Consider the following 16,010-nt stretch of genomic DNA (forward strand, 5'->3'; position numbering starts at 1 on the left):
AGGATACAAAATTATCTTAATTAAAATGCTAGTCGTTACTTTGATTTCTCAAACGATAGTGAATTCAACTGTTTTTGGTTTACAGTTTTGTGTGTGAGCATTTCTTAATCTCTTGTAATTTAGTATCTTTAAATTTTAGTTTCAAAAAATTAAAGAAAATTTAATTCTTTTAATTAATAGTTCTTTATTTCCAAGGAATCAATTCATCTGTTATTTGTTTTAATAATAATATTAGATTTGTTTTAATAATAATATTAGATTTTTTTTAAAAAAAACTATTTATCATTAATGTTTTGACATTGTTCGCCTTTGGTAATTTTAGAAGTGCCATAACAGTGATAAATTTTTGGAGATTTTATTTTAAAAATACAAAATAGAAATAGAAGCTACTTTTATTCTATAAATTCCAAATCTGTTTTATTCTATTTCTCTTATTGGAAACTACTTTCGGTTCGGCCTAAGATTAAGAAAACGATGAAAGTCAAAAATCATGAGAAGGCGTTGACCGCAAGAGGACTTCTCACGTAGTGCTTCCCGTCGCTCCACGTCAACCTCCCAAACACAAACCCTACTCCCACGCTTGCATTGCTCGATCTCAGCCGAACCCGAAACTTCTTTTCCTCCCCGATCCTCTCGAACCGCAGCACCGTCGGTTTCACCGCCACCTGGATCCCGAACGGCGCCCTCACCGCCACCTTGTACGTCGCCGGAGCTGCCCCGACGTTCTTCAACCTGCGCGTGACGGTGAACGATTTGGCCAGCTGGGGCACCGTGATCGAGGGGTAGTTCAGGTTCTCCACTCTGATTGGCTTCTTGGGGCACCGGTAGCCCCGGCCGACGAGCGCCGCGGTGGCGTTGGGCCCGTAGCCCCGGGTGCAGAGGAAGTCCACGTAGTCGGCGAAGGTGAGGTCGTAGACCAGCCCCGGTTCCATGGCGCGGTTTGGCCGAACGTGGCCGGCGCCGTAATGGAAAGGCGTCGCCTTGACGAAGTTGAGGTCCTTCATCGGCGTTCTCTTGTTGTCGCGAGTCCTCGCTGCGTTATGAACAAAAAAAAAAATAGTGCTTTTGACACAATCAAAATCTGATCGGCAGAGGAAGATAGTTAGTACCGGTGGTCATGATGGCGGATTTGATGGCGGCGGGGCTCCAATCTGGATGGAGCTTTCTTAGTAAGGCGGCGACGCCGGCGATGTGTGGGCAGGACATGGAAGTGCCGGACATCACATTGAACGCCACCCGGCGTTTGTCCGTCGGGATGCCCGAAGGGCCGATGGCGTCGGTGAAGGCTGCGAGGATGTTCACGCCGGGCGCCGTGATGTCGGGCTGCGAATTCCAGATCAAAATCAATTTTCGAAGGGCAATGGAAGCCACTCGATCGATAGATCGATCGAAAACGGACCTTGAGGATCTCCAGATTGATAATGTTCGGCCCCGGCGACGAGAAGCCGGCCATCACAGGGCACGGCTTCACCCCAAATTGAGTGGAAACAGGAGAGATGGAAGCCCTAGGCGACCTGGAGAGAGGAACAAAGATGGAATTTTTAGCGAACAGATATGACGATCAAATGGTGATTGGGGGGATCTGATGGTTGATTACTCGGTAGATTTTATGTAAGCGCGGACAACGCGCGAGTGGTTGTAAGAGAGCATGGTGGCGGGGATGAAGTGGGCGTCGGCGATGATGCTGCTGCCGGCGTCGGCGGGGTTGGCGAGGACCATGCCAGCCCCGCCTGCTTTCTGGACGACCAACCCCTTCGTCACGCGCGGGTACATGCTGTCGCGTGTGCAGAGCACGATTTTTCCTCGGACTTTGCTACTGTCGAGCGTTTCTGGGTGGCACCATCCCCTGCAAATTTGGATCAAATCCCGTTCAAAATCTATAATCTTTTTAGCTTGATTCAGATTGAAGAAGATGAAAGAGTTCTCACGCTTCTTCCCGGGACGCATTGGGCAGCTTTGCGGCGGCGCCATCGATCAGCGGGTAAAACGTCTTCGCCGGCGAAGATTTCTGTGAGAGGCTCGCTCCCTTGATCCGCTTGTTGTTGCCGAGCGTGAGGTAGGAGGCGAAGTCGCGGTCGATGGTGCTGGCTCCAACGGTCAAGATCCACGGCGCTACGTTCTCGACGGTGCCCGCGAGGGGGCCGTTGTTGCCGGCGGAGGCGACGACGATGACGCCGCGCTGGGCCGCATGGAGCGAGCCGATGGCTAGGGAGTCGGAGGCGTACTCGGCGGCGGTGCTGCCGACGGAGACGGAGATGACTTGGACGCCGTCGTGGATGGCGTCGTCGAAGGCGGCGAGGATGTTGGCGTCGGAGCAGCCGTTCCAGCAGATCTTGTACGCGGCGACGCGGGCGCGGGCGGCGCCGCCGCGAGCGGTCCCGCGCCCTTGGCCGTAGATGCTAGCGCCGCGGACGAAGGCGCCGCCGGCGGTGGAGAGGGTGTGGGTGCCGTGGCCGTCGGTGTCCCGGGGGGAGGGGTCGCCGTCCGGCGATAGTTGGTCGCCCAAATTGTAGGATCGCGCGCCGATCAGCTTCCTGAACCAGTTCAATTACGAAGGAAACCAATTAAATTAAATTTCTAAAAAATAATATATGATAATTAATAATAATAATAATACAAAATAAATCATGAATATATATATATATGAGAAATGACCTGTTACACTTGAAAGGCTTGAAAGTAGTGGTTTTGGAATTGTTTTGGCAAATCCCTTTCCATCTCTCTGGAATTGGACCCAATCCTTCGTCATTGAAGCTCTTTGATTCAGGCCACACTCCTTTGAACCAACAACATTTTTTTATAAATTTCAAATTTAAAAAAATCTTGATATATTAGATATATAGAAAAAAAAAAGGCACACGACCTGTGTCTAGATTGGCAATAATGACGTCTTCCCCATAATGGGCCTTGGCCCATATAGACATGGGACGGGCTTTGCTGGCCTTGTTTAATGCACCGCCCATCAAATCCCAAGATCTCGTTGTGTGTAATTTCCTGACCTTGTTTTTAAACACCGACAAAACTCGTGGATGCCCTGCAAAATAAATTATAAATGAAATCTAAATAGATTTATTTATTTATTTTTATTTTTAATTTCTTATGAGCTTATTCAAGCATCTTCAAAGTTTCAAATACTTATTTTTTAAATAGTTTGAAACCTTATTTTGAGATTTTTAAAATTCTAAAAATATATTTATATAAGGCAATTTTGGATTTTTTTTTTCTCTTCCTTTATACATATACAAATAAATTTTCTATAAATAGGAGAAAATATTAACTCGAGATCTTGGTGGCTTCTTCATCTTCGAGCCTTGCAGCAAAGCCATTAATGGTTTTTGTGTACGAGTAGAAAATGGAAGATCGGGTCGCTTCATTACTGTAATAATGATAAAATAAAATGTATTACATTTCATCATTGTAATTAATGAAACACAAGAAATTAAGAAAGTATTTCACTTTCGTAGTAAAGGTTTAATTCATTTAGTTTTACAATGACACTATAATTTTAAAATTGTATAGTTTAGGCATCATACTTTAATTACCTAGCTATCTGATTGAATAATTACGAATAATATTAACAGTTAGAAACTAAAATTATAAGATTTTTCTAGTTTAATTTAATTTTAGATAATTTTTTTAAAATTTAAATTTTCTTAATTGTATATTTATTTAACACTAGAAAATTTTTAACTAACATAAAACTTATACGTACGGTCAAAATCATGAGATAATCAAGGTATATTTACCTTTCTAATATTGATCCCAATAAACCATAATGCGATCGAGTTGTCCTCACAAAATCCTCTGAAGTAGGGTTAGTCGTATAAGAGTGTCCTCCCAAGTAAACAATATAATCCTAAATTAACCACAAGATATGAAGATATAATTAATACAAATAATTAGTTAAGAAAACACATTTTAAATATGCATTTTATACCTTCTTTGTTGCAAATACGAAATCGAAAAGGAACAGAAGAAGAGTGAAGAGAAGAAGGGTCTTCATCTCTTTGGGTTTCCTTCTTTAATTCTTCACCTAATCGAATTAGTAAGAAAATTAGGTGTGGTTAATGGTTTTTGTACTCCTAAATAGAGGACACTTGGAAGAGGTTTAGTGAAGCAAATCCGTAATTAACGGGAGGAATTCAATGTCTTGGACCAAGGAATAGGAAACAAGGTAGATCTCCTATATGACCGGTTTTTTTTTTAGGATTTAACATTTACTAATTAAACAAAATACATGTTTTTTTTAATAAAAAATGATATATTTGTAACATTAAATCGGCAAATACATAAAATAATTTTGCCAAATAACTAGAAAAATAATTTTGAATAATTTTTCATTTTTTCTAAATGTTAAAAAAGAAAGGTAAAAATGTGAAGATCATATTAATTTTGTTACGCAGAGAGAGTACACATGCTTAATATATCACCATTGAAGATAAGGATAAGCGACTAGTCCTGATTGGAGAAGGAAGACACGCAAAGATAATTTATATAGAGGAATTGAATGCTCATAAATCGATCGAGATCATAGATACTTGTATTTACTATAAAGCCAAACATACACACATATATGCATACTCATAGTCGACTATATCAAGCCAAAATAGTTCATCTCGTACTCTTTTAAGGAGTATTTACAATTCAAACAAATCCAACTTATATCAGTTCAATAAGTACTCGAACCCACTGTCAACGAAGATTCAGCTTAGGCATAAATTTAAATTGCCTCTGGGCATAAGATGGAGTTGAATGATGGGAAAGACAACCCAAAATTGATCATTGAAATAGCAACAAGGAGGATTTATCTTGATATGTTTCTAATTAAACAAGGTTAACTAATTATGAGTAAACCCACAATTACTGTGGAGAAAGTAAACAAAAGTTGTTTCAGAATTTGCACTGTATGCTACAACTTCAATAATCAAATTGAAACCCCAAAAGCTTCTTCTAATTGTTCGCCTCGCCTGCGGACTGAGCCAAGAACTCTAGGATCCAGTTTCAAGCTGAAAAGTTTCTGACCAATCAATCACATCCTACATCGGATGATCAAAACTGAATTGGTGGCTGATTATCTGCACAATTGCTTTATCTTCCAAAGCATCGGAGTATTGAGGATGTCAGCGTTGCTGAAAGGAACCGCAGTCCGGCAGATCCTCCAGGAAAATATGAGATTGCATAGTATGCAAGTGCAAGAACCTGAGGAGACATGGAAATCAATTATTGAGAATTGTACATTGATCTCCACAGAAAACAGAAAATATTCTCCCTCAAGTATCTATCTATCGCAACATGTCAACTAGCTACAAAGAAAGGAGTTGAATCTAAGGAAAAAGGGATCACCAGTCAGGCAAGATATATATAGATCTCCAAAATTGATCAGTGAAGAAAAATGTCTACCAAAATGATTTACCAGCACCAAATCTAGGCATGTCAAATTGGACAGAGATGAGTACAGATTCAAAATTTCTTTCTCTTTATCTAACATTTGAACAAGCAATGTTAGCAACTTAATTTTTTTTTTTTTCTCCAAAGCTCCCTAATGAAAATGGACATTCATTTCCGTTCAATGCATGAGTAAAACTTTTGGATTTGAGGGTTTATCTTTCTTCTTTCCTTTCTTATAAACTTGACATGAATGAACAAGGAACCAAGTATAGGACATAATTTGAACAAGATGGTACAAACACCTTGGAATTCGGAACAATGCACGCATTTTTTACACTTGAAGAACATAAGAGAGAATGAAAAGACAATTACCTGTAAGACAGAGAATAGAACCGACAGAACATAGCTATGAAGCACCATTGACACATAAATGGTGCCAACCATACTGCCAACAAATCCCAAAGTGAAAGGAAGTCTCTGTAAGAAGCAACATGTATGTTATGATGCATATAAATCAATCATTTCATAGTATCATTGTCATTCACTAATCTCAAATATCTCTGATCATCCTCTCTTCTGCCTTCTTCCTCTTTTTACATCATTTTTCTTCTCAGACAAAAGGAGATGTATATTGTAGACCAATATTCACTTTTTGAAAAATATCACAAGCCGTTTAGTTAGATCAATGACACAGCAGGGCTCTCAAAATACAAGAAAATGGTTTTGCAAAGGGCCACTTGAGAAAGCCATTTGTATTCCTCTCCATAGAAAATGAGTACACTGGAGCGCATACATTAACATTTCACTCTTATTTGCTCTATATTTCCTAGTAGCTGTGTAAGCTGTAGCATTTCAGTTTATATCACAACATAGAAACTTAGCTGAATGTCACATCTTTTAATTATAAGCTTATCTTTTATCTTTTAAATCTTGTAATTGTTTTCAGAGTGTTAGAAAATTACTCCCATTAGTATAGAAGATAAATACATTTACATCTCCAACAGGTTTATTTTTTGATATCAGCTGAGATCAGTAAAAGAAGAGAAAAATGTAAAATTATGATCCTAGGTGATAGTAAAGTACCTCCCTCGAAGACATGTGCAGAAGCTGATTCTTGGGGCCTTTAAGAGCAAAGAAGGATCCAACAATAGATGCACACCCCAAAGTAAAACAGATGGCAAACTTCTGAGGCATCAGCACCATGACCGGAAGGAACATGGTGAACGCAATGAATACTAGAAAGATGCCACTAGCAAGGAGCAAGCTGAAATACATCAGAGATTTTCCAGATGGAACACTGCTGGTAGCAGTCTGGAAGCTTCCGGGTAATACCCTAACGCCTTTAGTAACACTAAAACATGGTGATTTACAAGATATAAGCAATTAGAGCATGAAAACAAAAAGGATTTGATTAGCAACAACTTTAAATGCTCCAACCAAGGCAATGTTAAGGATAGCACATAGTGAGAATATGAAGCCAGACAGACTTGATAGGGTGATGATAGATACAATTTATTACTCTAGATAATTATGACACCATATACTTAACATGCTCAATCATCTTAGTTTATTCTCCTTTGTCAAACCCTCCAAATATGCACCCATGATGAAAATGCCCATAAGGAATCATTTCAAACTCTAAGCATGCTAACCTTTGCATGTATAAACATCGGTATAATCACTCTGATATCTCCCAACAAGACTTCATAGCATGATGTATGTTTGAGGATGATAAATACCCCAATTTAGATGACGAGAAAGCTATTATTATCTCAGACTTAAGCATTTTGGCTTTGTGGTTGCCCAATAGGGTAATGGATAAGTTTTCTAATTTAAGTCGGTTATGACAATTGGTACTAGGGAGAACCTAATTCTAAGCATGGTAAGGTATCGGAAAGGGTCCATTTGTGACGGTGTAGCCACTGCTAGACTTAACATGCCATCGATAGGGATCATTTTAGGTATGAGTTGGAACTTAGGTCCTAACAGGAATCTAAAAAATTAAGACGAGAGATTATGGCATCTTAAATTAGTCACACAAGGTGAATTGAAGCCTAACAAAGAAACTTTACATGCTTAAACAAGAGAAAAGTGAGCTACTATTAACATAGGCTTAAACAAATGGTCAATCATCGAACCCAACAAATTAATTGGTTGGTTCTCTAATCCAAGTAACAAGTGACATGAATAACAACCTCGACATCAAGGGCGGTCATTGGATCATTTGCCTCAACGGAGGATAATGCTATACAAATCGCTTTTTTCTGTTAATATTTTAAGTTTGGTAAGGTTCTTTCGTGAAGAAAAACGACATAGAATTTCCTCTGAAAAAAAATTGCTGCTATGGATCCCTTCGTCTTCCTGAGAGCAGGCAGTCAAAAAAAGTAGGATCTTGACCTTTAAGGAATACACACACAAAGGGAAATGAAAAATCTTTTCTAAATTTCTCACTTTGAAATAGGCAAATCCCATCGTGATCCTCCCTTTCGGTACCTCAACATAGAATCACTAGACGAAGAAAATAAACGATACGAGCAAAAGAGACGGCAGTGCGCTCACACGCTGAAGGTGTCGGCGACCTTGTCGTTGGCGGTCCTGACGGCGGCTTCGATGTCGAAGGAGGAGAGGACGGAGGAGCCGCCGTCCTCGGCGGCCCTGGAGGCTGCGTAGGAGTTCCAGTCGGCGAGGAGCGAGGACGAGGAGGGCGCCGGATCGCGCTCGCTGGGCCCGCCGGAGAACCACGCCTGCGCCGTCTTCTGCATCGTCCACTCCCCCTTCCGAATCCGATCAAACAAAAGGGATCAAAATTGGGAGCGGAGCAATCGTCGCCTGCAGATCGGGATTATAGCACCAGAAATCCCAAACCAAACCGAAAAGGGGAATTGCAAAAAGGTACGTTTTTTTTCCTCCCCTGTTTTGTTCTGCTCCCGCTGTACAACAGTAAACGTAAGGCCGTAACGGGATGTAATCTTCTATTTATCTCCTTGCTGTTTGACCAATAAGTTGAGTGATTAAAAATTTTAAGAAAATTAATTCTATTTTCAGAAAATTTATGCTTTATATTTATTAATCCGAAAATATTCGTATTTTTCTTTCCCTCTCCTCTCGATTTTCCTTCACGGCCCAAAAAGAGGCGGAAAGAAACGATACCTAGAGAACGCCGAACGCGGAGGCAAAGGCCGCATCTTTGCGTCTTCTTCGTGGAGATGGAACTCGAGATGCCCGTCTTCGTCGACACGAGCCTCGGCACTCGTCTTGCCCTGTCCGCCCCCGGCAGCATCACGGCTCGAGACCTCAAACGTGAGTAATCTCTCTATTCCCTCCATTTGGTTTGATCTTTCGTTGTGGTGGATTTTCCAGGGCGTGTTCCTTGCGCCTGGGAGCTGTCAGTGTAGATTTGTTACTGTAGTTTGCTTCTTCTGCTTTGCTGCAATGGCTATTCGATCCCTGCAATCTCCTTAATGGTTTCTGAAGAGACTGCTTAATCAGGTTTTGTTAGTATGCTACCTAGGATGCTTAGCACTTTAGCTACAATATGTCAGGGGTTGATATGCACAATACCTAGTGTCCATTCACACCAAGTACTATTGGGGTCTCTAATCTCATTTGCTCCCCTATCTTTCATCTCTTAGATTCAATGTTGGTTCGTTACAAAAAAATAATGTGAAATATGAGAATGCTAAGATGAATATGTAATTCTTAGAAAATATAAAACAAAATTATTATTATCCGGATGCAATTGTATGTAGCTTCAATTGCTAATAAAACAAGAAAAATAAGTTAAAATGATTGTTTAAAGGCATTGATAGGTTCCATGGTTAGACGAGTTGAGCTAATTATAATGAAAGGTGTATTAGATAGAAGGAGACCAAAGAAAAGTTTAACTAATGTGATATTTCAATTGATTTTTACAATATTTAGTGATATGGGTAACCCAAACGGTTAGGTTAAGTATGGTTTGATAATAATGATGATGTTGATGACAGTGAAGACGGTGATGATTCCCCATGATATCAGAAAATGTTTACTGTTATTTGTTATTCATCATGTTTAAGTAATATATTGTAATAACTTTCCAGGTAAGCTTAAGTGTGAGCATCTTTCCTGTTTTCCAACGTTGGGAGAAATCATTGTCCATTCCCTCATGGTTTGTCTTTTTGAAATTCCTATTTGTATAATTTTTACCAAATCTCTGATATAATAGTATTAACTCGCTTTCTTGTGATAGGTAAAGCAAAAAATAAATTTCTATCATATTCCTGATTCAATGTTTATAAGGGAAGCCTGTTGTGGATCTCGATCTGCTTGGTTCCTTCGAATGAATGCATCCCTATTGACAGACATAGCTTTGCAACAAATAGAATTACCTCCCACTATAAACCACAGAAGACAAAAAATTTCTTATCAGGGTGAATCTGTCTGCCCAAATTCCAAAATAATGTCAGCTTCTAGTAATGATCCCAACATCTCAACTTGTCGCAATGTTTCTGAGCAATTCTTGTTCACTAGAGTACAAGGGTCCTCAATTCTGAATGACAAAGTCCAAAAGTGATATCTACTGCTACATCAGCAATTACTAAAAATCAGGAAGGTAAAATTGCAAGTGATTGTTCAACATGTGATGAATCAAACATTGGTACAATTTCCTTGCCTTGTTTGGACCAGAAGAATGTAACTAAGATAGTGAAATTTGGAGATAACATTCAAGTGAATGCTGTTGTGAAGGAGGCTGTGGACACTTCAAAAACCTTCAAATCTGTAAATTCTGATGTGGATTCTGCAAAGGAGGCAATTCAAAGGGACAAAATTTGGCTATCGGAACACCCATCAAAGGGTGGGCAAAAGATGAATTCTTCGCCAATGAAAGAGGTTCCTAGTGCCAACTGTTCAGAGGAAATCTCTGTTAGTGGTCTTCTTTTGAGGTATTTCTGTGACAATGACGAAGTGAATGCTTCCAAAATTTGGCAAAAAGTGGGGAGAGAGACTGTTCCAGATGTTTATGATTCTAATTATATCAAAGAAACTAGTTTCGCAACGAAACATGGACAGTACTCAGCTGAGGAAAGAGCCTCGAATGGAAGCCCCCCAGCTTGTTCTGTCAATAGCAGTACATCAGAAACAAAATTTTCTTCTTCTCAGGACTGTAAAACTGCAAAAAATGTCAAGAATGATCCAACTTTTGACGATGATGAGATCTCACAAGGTGTTATTTCAAATGTGAAGAAAACCAATAGGTGCTGCATTCACCAAGCAGAAAATAGTTCGTCAGGGGCAAACAAACATCAAAGGCTGAGTAGACGACGAGTCAATAGAAAACTTGCTTCTGTGACACCTCAGTCTATATCAAAGATTTGTCGATCACCATTCAACAAGCATAGTATAACTTTTAACAGCAACAGATACAAAGTTGGGAAGCACCTTGTCCTAGCAGCAAAGAGGATATCTCCCTCTGTTGGTGCACAAATATTTCACTCTATCTCTAGGTGTGGAAATGTTTGTGCACTTGATTCAACTCTGGTTGCGAAAAGAGGTTTGTATGAGATAAGTGATTCTGATCACTGACAATCCGAGTTAACGTGGGAAATGATCCACAGCAGGCTTTCTTGTGACAATGGTTCTTTCTTATACTGGATTGTGGCTCCAAGACTGCAATGATCCAGACAAACAATATGAAGTACATTCTGCATTCAGAAATTGGATTGAGAAATTCAATCGGAGCCATTGTGCTAGTATTGTATCTTCTCAGGGGTGCATTGACTGCTCACTAGTTGCATCTTTGGTGCATGATGTTTAACCTAAAAATCATACACACAAAGATGTACAAGATCATCGTTAGAACCATCCTGCTAGCCTCTTCTTGTAGGCTATTCAGTCTTGTTACGAGTTGCATCGCTCCCTTGACCCAGATTCCATTGGCAATGGGAACCCTCTTCCTCACCTCATCCATTGTAGTTTTGATCCCAAAGACCGACTCCCTTGTAAATTTTGCAAACTTTTCTTCGTCAAGTTTATGTAATTTGTGTTACAAGATCATCCCTAGAATCATTAGTAACAAGCTCTCTGATCTGCTTCTCTTATTCCTTGTGTTAGCACTAAGCTCCAAAACTACATTTGGAGCTTCAGTACTGTGATATTGCTGAGAGAACTACTGGAGCTGTTTTATGGTGTCCAGCTTTGCAAATGATACTGCAGTGGAACAGATAAATGAGCTACAATTTTTGTGTTGTTATTTATTGTCTAAAAGTTCAATTAAGTTTAAGGATAATTGTGTAGCATTTTACTTTGTTAGAGATTAAGTTTAAGTTTTTAATTTTTTTTACTTTATATAAATTTGTTAATATTTATTTTGGGTGTATCGGATTTTCACAATTGTTAAATTTATTTTTATCAAATTAATTATATGTTACCCAAATATATATAATCAATATTTTGATATTATTTATGTTACATATTAAATATCAATGATAAATAAAAAATTTAGATCGATGGTTATTATGAATAAATATATGCATTATCGTTTATTTAATGATTTAATTATATTCTAAATAATTATATTTGATATTTATTATTTTTTTAAAATTTAAACCTTGTAAATATCAAACCATAAATATAATATTTATATGCAAATAATTAGAGCCTTTCAAAATCCTCAAATGTTCTTGCTCTCCCACGCGGCGACCTAAACTGCTCCATCGAATGCGATCGACGAGGCGACTTCATGGTGGATTGTTTCTATGCTCGATCTTTGAACTGGAAGAATAGGTATTCCCCCTTCCTTTGCCCTGTATGTTATCCAATCGACCGATCTTACAGCATTCATCTTCCAGTGATGCATTTCGAAATGGATCTCGCCTCCCGCAAGAATCCCTATGAAACCGTGGTTGAACCCTCCCGAGATGAGGTGCTCGTCAAATGCGGTCGTGAAGCCACAATAGGGTAATTTGTTTGATTTCCTATTTAATTTAAGTTTATTTTTGATATTATGTTATTTCCTGTTCCTTGGATGAAAGGTTTAGTTCGAATAAACCATTTCAACCCAATGAAGTTTCACACCTGCTTGTAAAATAGAACAAAAATGCATAGAGATCATAGCCTTGACTTCATGGATAGTGTTGAGATAGAGACTTCAATAGTACTTTGTAATGGCCATACCTTAGAAAGGCTCATGGTTGACAATCCAATACTTTAGTGAATAATAGATAGTGTTTATTTTACCGACCATCAAAGTTACAGTTTGTTCTAATGCTTGACCTGGAATAAACTATTTCGCTTAAGTTTCAGCCCTACATTATTTGTCAGAGATGTGTTTTTTTAATAGTTGTCTTCAATGGATGTACTTCCTTTTATTGTAGTTTGATAAAATCTAACTGCTTAATTTCTTTTTGACTTCTTACTTTGTCTTTTGCTTTTAGATTAATATATTTAGGTTTCCGTTGCACTAATCCACATCATTATCGCCTATCGATTGTACGGTTTCTCAAAACAGGATAATAATCATTATTTCTTTGGGAATTTAAATAAGGAGTGAAAAGATAAAACTGCACTAGATCATCAATCACTCTTGATGCTTTATGCAAAAGGAATCAAACTGAAGACTAATAAAATGTGCGTGGAATAAGAAAGTATAAGTGGAATAAAAAAAGTAAGAGGCACCTATGCTTGCATTGCAAGAATAATTAATTGTTGGATTTGTATTATCTTTCATTGGTTTAATTTAAATGATTTCCTTTTGTCTTTATCTAGAGAAATGAGAACTGATAATGAAGCATGAACTAAAACAAATGTATGCATTTGGTCAATAGGGAAGCGTGGTTCCCTTACCGGTTTCCACTAGACATGTCTCTAATTGCACTCCTAAAAAATATCCAGAAGGTCCCCATCAAGAACTTATTTGATAGAATATATTAGATACATTATCCTGTCATGGGATCTTAGCCACTTGCTTATTATTATTCTCAAGATTAGAGACTTCTAATGGTCATTTGGCTTCTTCCCATCTGTTAGAACTTCCACTCCTTAAAATCTCCAAGAAGTCCCCATTAAGAACTTGTTTGATATAATTTATTATATATTATCTTGCCATGTGATCTTAGCCACTTGCTAATTTTATAGTTTAGAGTATTCCAAGTTCCAACGCTATCAGGCAACTCTGCTATGTCTCTCTGCACCTTTCCATCTTCTGAGATCTTAGTCTTTACCTCACATTCAAAAGCATTCAATAGAAATTCCATAATTATGTCAGACAATTATTCATAGTGATTACCTAGGGAAGTGTCTTTCTTATGGAGATGAACGTAAGGTTAATTTTCTTTACATTGTAACTTGTAAGAATGTCTTTATCATGCTTTGCCACTAGAACATGTGCATTCAATCTATATAATCATGCACATGCATGATGATGGTCCTCTACCATGTGAATTTAAGCTGTGAATTGGAAGAAAATACTAGGGACCAACCTAATGCATTCTCATATGGTCTGGGATCAATGAACAACAGCCTTTGACAGTCAATAATTGGCATTCTCTAGGATGGTCATATATGTAGACTCTGATGATGATTGGAGTACTTTTTCATGCTTAAATATGACATTCTTCTACCACAGAAAAAATATATATCTTGATTAGCAAGTTCAGCCAAGATTGTGATTGGCATGCGCAATCCATGGCGAATCACCCTTCATTGAACAATTAAAATTTTGCAAGTATTTAAACGCAACAGGGCATCATGTGATGTTACCCACCAGGCAAATGACATTTTGATTATTTTGTCTACCTCATTCTTTGGATTGTCAACGAGATATGACTTATTCCAATTGGCTAGAACACTTTTAATCAGGGTTTTGGTGAACCATAATCAACCTTTTTGGTACTGAATCACAAGCAGATATCTTAGTTTAAAGCCAAAACATGACGATGTTAATGCAAACATTCCAACTGTCACCACCTTTAATATACCAAACATGAATAGATTAATCAATAGAGCTAGATTAGTGTACTAATGACTGTTGGAGGTTTGGAAAATCAATGAACATACGGCTCTTATTCACAATTGGGTACCGCATGCCAAGTGACAACTGATAATATCCTTTAGCTAATTCGTGTGTGATTATATCTCAACAAGTTGGTTCCATTAGTTTAAGTTAATTCTAGCACTTTTGTAATCGTGGTTACATGGTCACCATGCAAATCACTTTCATTGTTGTACTTATTTATGTGCTTTTGAGTTGCTTGCTTTATGCTTATTTTTTTTATTTATTTTTGTGTGTACGTATGAGCACAGCAACTATCCCTGCTTCGTGATGAATCTTCTTGGCTCCACCTGCATCTGTAAGACTTCTCCCTTTGTGTTAGTTAACAAGTTTAATAAGCTATCACTGTGTTAATTGATATATTCTTATAGTATTACAGTTTGATATCCCATAGTTGAATCTCAATAAACGGTTTTTAAAGTTAAAGTTTAGTAAATGGATAATATGCATCTATTTATTCAATGCTCCAACTTTATTTGTGCCAAGTTTAATCTGCTCCTTCTACCTCCTTGCTTGCCATTTTATCTCGATTCCTAGTGACCCCTTGTGTGTCATAATAATCAGTCATCTGTCAGTTTATTACACAAAACAATAATTGATTTGTACCCATAACCATGTACATATAAAATTACTGGGCAAAATGGATGGATTAATATCAGAAAGCTTAGATAATTTTTATACTTTTCTGAATCCCTTTAAATCCATGATTAGTTTTAGATAGAGATCAACCACTGACTATAATTGTTCTAAGTATATATATATATATATATATATATATATATATATATATATAATTTTTTGTTGCTATATGGTTATATAGGATTAAAATATTTCAGGGTTCGTATAGCTGAATATTGGTTAACTTATTTTTCTTCTTGTTTACTTAGATGGGCAATACATGAATAAAATAATCTATTCATCCATCCATAATTCACGGAGTTTAGAGTGATAACTTAATGAACAGATAATCCAGATTGAATAAAGACAACAATATTCTCCTCTGTTATCTCTCATTCCATCTAGTCAACTTTCAAATCTTTCTAACTTTCTTGCTATTCTATTCTGAGAAAGCCAAAAGTATCAATTTAACCATAGCTAATCTCTTCATTCAACTCTTTATTATATCGCTATCATCATACATGTCTGTTTAATCGATTTTAATTAGAGGAAAGATAGAAAGCATGAGGAAGCCCAAATGAGGGTGAGAAAGGCACAGAGATTGAGAGAGACAGAGAGCACGCAGAGGCGTGTATGATAGCGAGGAGGAGAGAAAATGAAAGATTAGATTGAGGTTATAAAATTGGGGTAAATAATAAAATAACACATAAAAAATTAATATTCTCCACTTATGGTAGTAAATGAATTCAACATTCATCAATAAATCTGATATTCAACTTATTTATATTTATTTAATATATATATAATTAATTAAATGAATAAATTTAAATAATTTATCAAATTAAATAAATAAATTTGAATAACTCAATAAATTTGAAAATCACAAAAATAATTTGATAGATAGCATGAAAAATTTGAAAAAAGCATGAAAGACACAATATCATGGATAAAATTCACAAACAATATGTGAAAATAA

The 16,010-nt window shown here is 37.6% G+C and overlaps 3 protein-coding genes across 3 annotated transcripts; 1 reads left to right on the forward strand and 2 right to left on the reverse strand.

Annotated features, from left to right (window-relative positions):
- Positions 1-488: 488 nt before the first annotated feature.
- LOC141829811 (subtilisin-like protease SBT5.3) lies at positions 489-4,003 on the reverse strand. Its single transcript, XM_074717315.1, has 10 exons — positions 3,938-4,003; positions 3,747-3,856; positions 3,279-3,376; positions 2,864-3,034; positions 2,656-2,776; positions 1,929-2,534; positions 1,598-1,846; positions 1,400-1,514; positions 1,110-1,323; positions 489-1,033 (listed from the first exon to the last, which is right to left on the reverse strand). The coding sequence occupies exons 1-10, from the start codon at positions 4,001-4,003 to the stop codon at positions 489-491; spliced, it is 2,295 nt and encodes a 764-aa protein (XP_074573416.1).
- Positions 4,004-4,748: 745 nt separating this feature from the next.
- LOC141829362 (protein transport protein sft2-like) lies at positions 4,749-8,312 on the reverse strand. The gene is made up of 4 exons (XM_074716814.1): positions 7,948-8,312; positions 6,472-6,739; positions 5,761-5,865; positions 4,749-5,199 (listed from the first exon to the last, which is right to left on the reverse strand). The coding sequence occupies exons 1-4, from the start codon at positions 8,148-8,150 to the stop codon at positions 5,089-5,091; spliced, it is 687 nt and encodes a 228-aa protein (XP_074572915.1). The 5' UTR covers positions 8,151-8,312; the 3' UTR covers positions 4,749-5,088.
- A 282-nt stretch (positions 8,313-8,594) lies between these two features.
- Positions 8,595-11,263, forward strand: LOC141828793 (uncharacterized). Its single transcript, XM_074716186.1, has 4 exons — positions 8,595-8,688; positions 9,468-9,535; positions 9,617-9,928; positions 10,054-11,263. The coding sequence occupies exons 1-4, from the start codon at positions 8,595-8,597 to the stop codon at positions 10,948-10,950; spliced, it is 1,371 nt and encodes a 456-aa protein (XP_074572287.1). The 3' UTR covers positions 10,951-11,263.
- The last annotated feature ends 4,747 nt before the right edge of the window (positions 11,264-16,010 follow it).

This window comes from Curcuma longa, chromosome 5, assembly GCF_044706935.1.
Source record: "Curcuma longa cultivar G26 ecotype Majalengka, Jawa Barat chromosome 5, ITB_CL_G26_1.1, whole genome shotgun sequence".
NCBI lineage: Eukaryota > Viridiplantae > Streptophyta > Magnoliopsida > Zingiberales > Zingiberaceae > Curcuma > Curcuma longa.

Bases quoted from the DNA above. Each gene is read 5' to 3' on its own strand.
- LOC141828793 (XM_074716186.1), top strand. From the start codon at position 8,595: ATGGAACTCGAGATGCCCGTCTTCGTCGACACGAGCCTCGGCACTCGT. The intron at 8,689-9,467 runs GTGAGTAATCTC...ATAACTTTCCAG, and splicing joins CACGGCTCGAGACCTCAAAC to GTAAGCTTAAGTGTGAGCAT. The intron at 9,536-9,616 runs GTTTGTCTTTTT...TTCTTGTGATAG, and splicing joins TCATTGTCCATTCCCTCATG to GTAAAGCAAAAAATAAATTT.
- LOC141829362 (XM_074716814.1), bottom strand. From the start codon at position 8,150: ATGCAGAAGACGGCGCAGGCGTGGTTCTCCGGCGGGCCCAGCGAGCGC. The intron at 6,740-7,947 runs GTGAGCGCACTG...ACCATGTTTTAG, and splicing joins GTCGCCGACACCTTCAGCGT to TGTTACTAAAGGCGTTAGGG. The intron at 5,866-6,471 runs GTACTTTACTAT...TGCTTCTTACAG, and splicing joins TGCACATGTCTTCGAGGGAG to AGACTTCCTTTCACTTTGGG.
- LOC141829811 (XM_074717315.1), bottom strand. From the start codon at position 4,003: ATGAAGACCCTTCTTCTCTTCACTCTTCTTCTGTTCCTTTTCGATTTC. The intron at 1,847-1,928 runs GTGAGAACTCTT...CCAAATTTGCAG, and splicing joins AATGCGTCCCGGGAAGAAGC to GGGATGGTGCCACCCAGAAA. The intron at 1,034-1,109 runs GTACTAACTATC...TTCATAACGCAG, and splicing joins ATCCGCCATCATGACCACCG to CGAGGACTCGCGACAACAAG.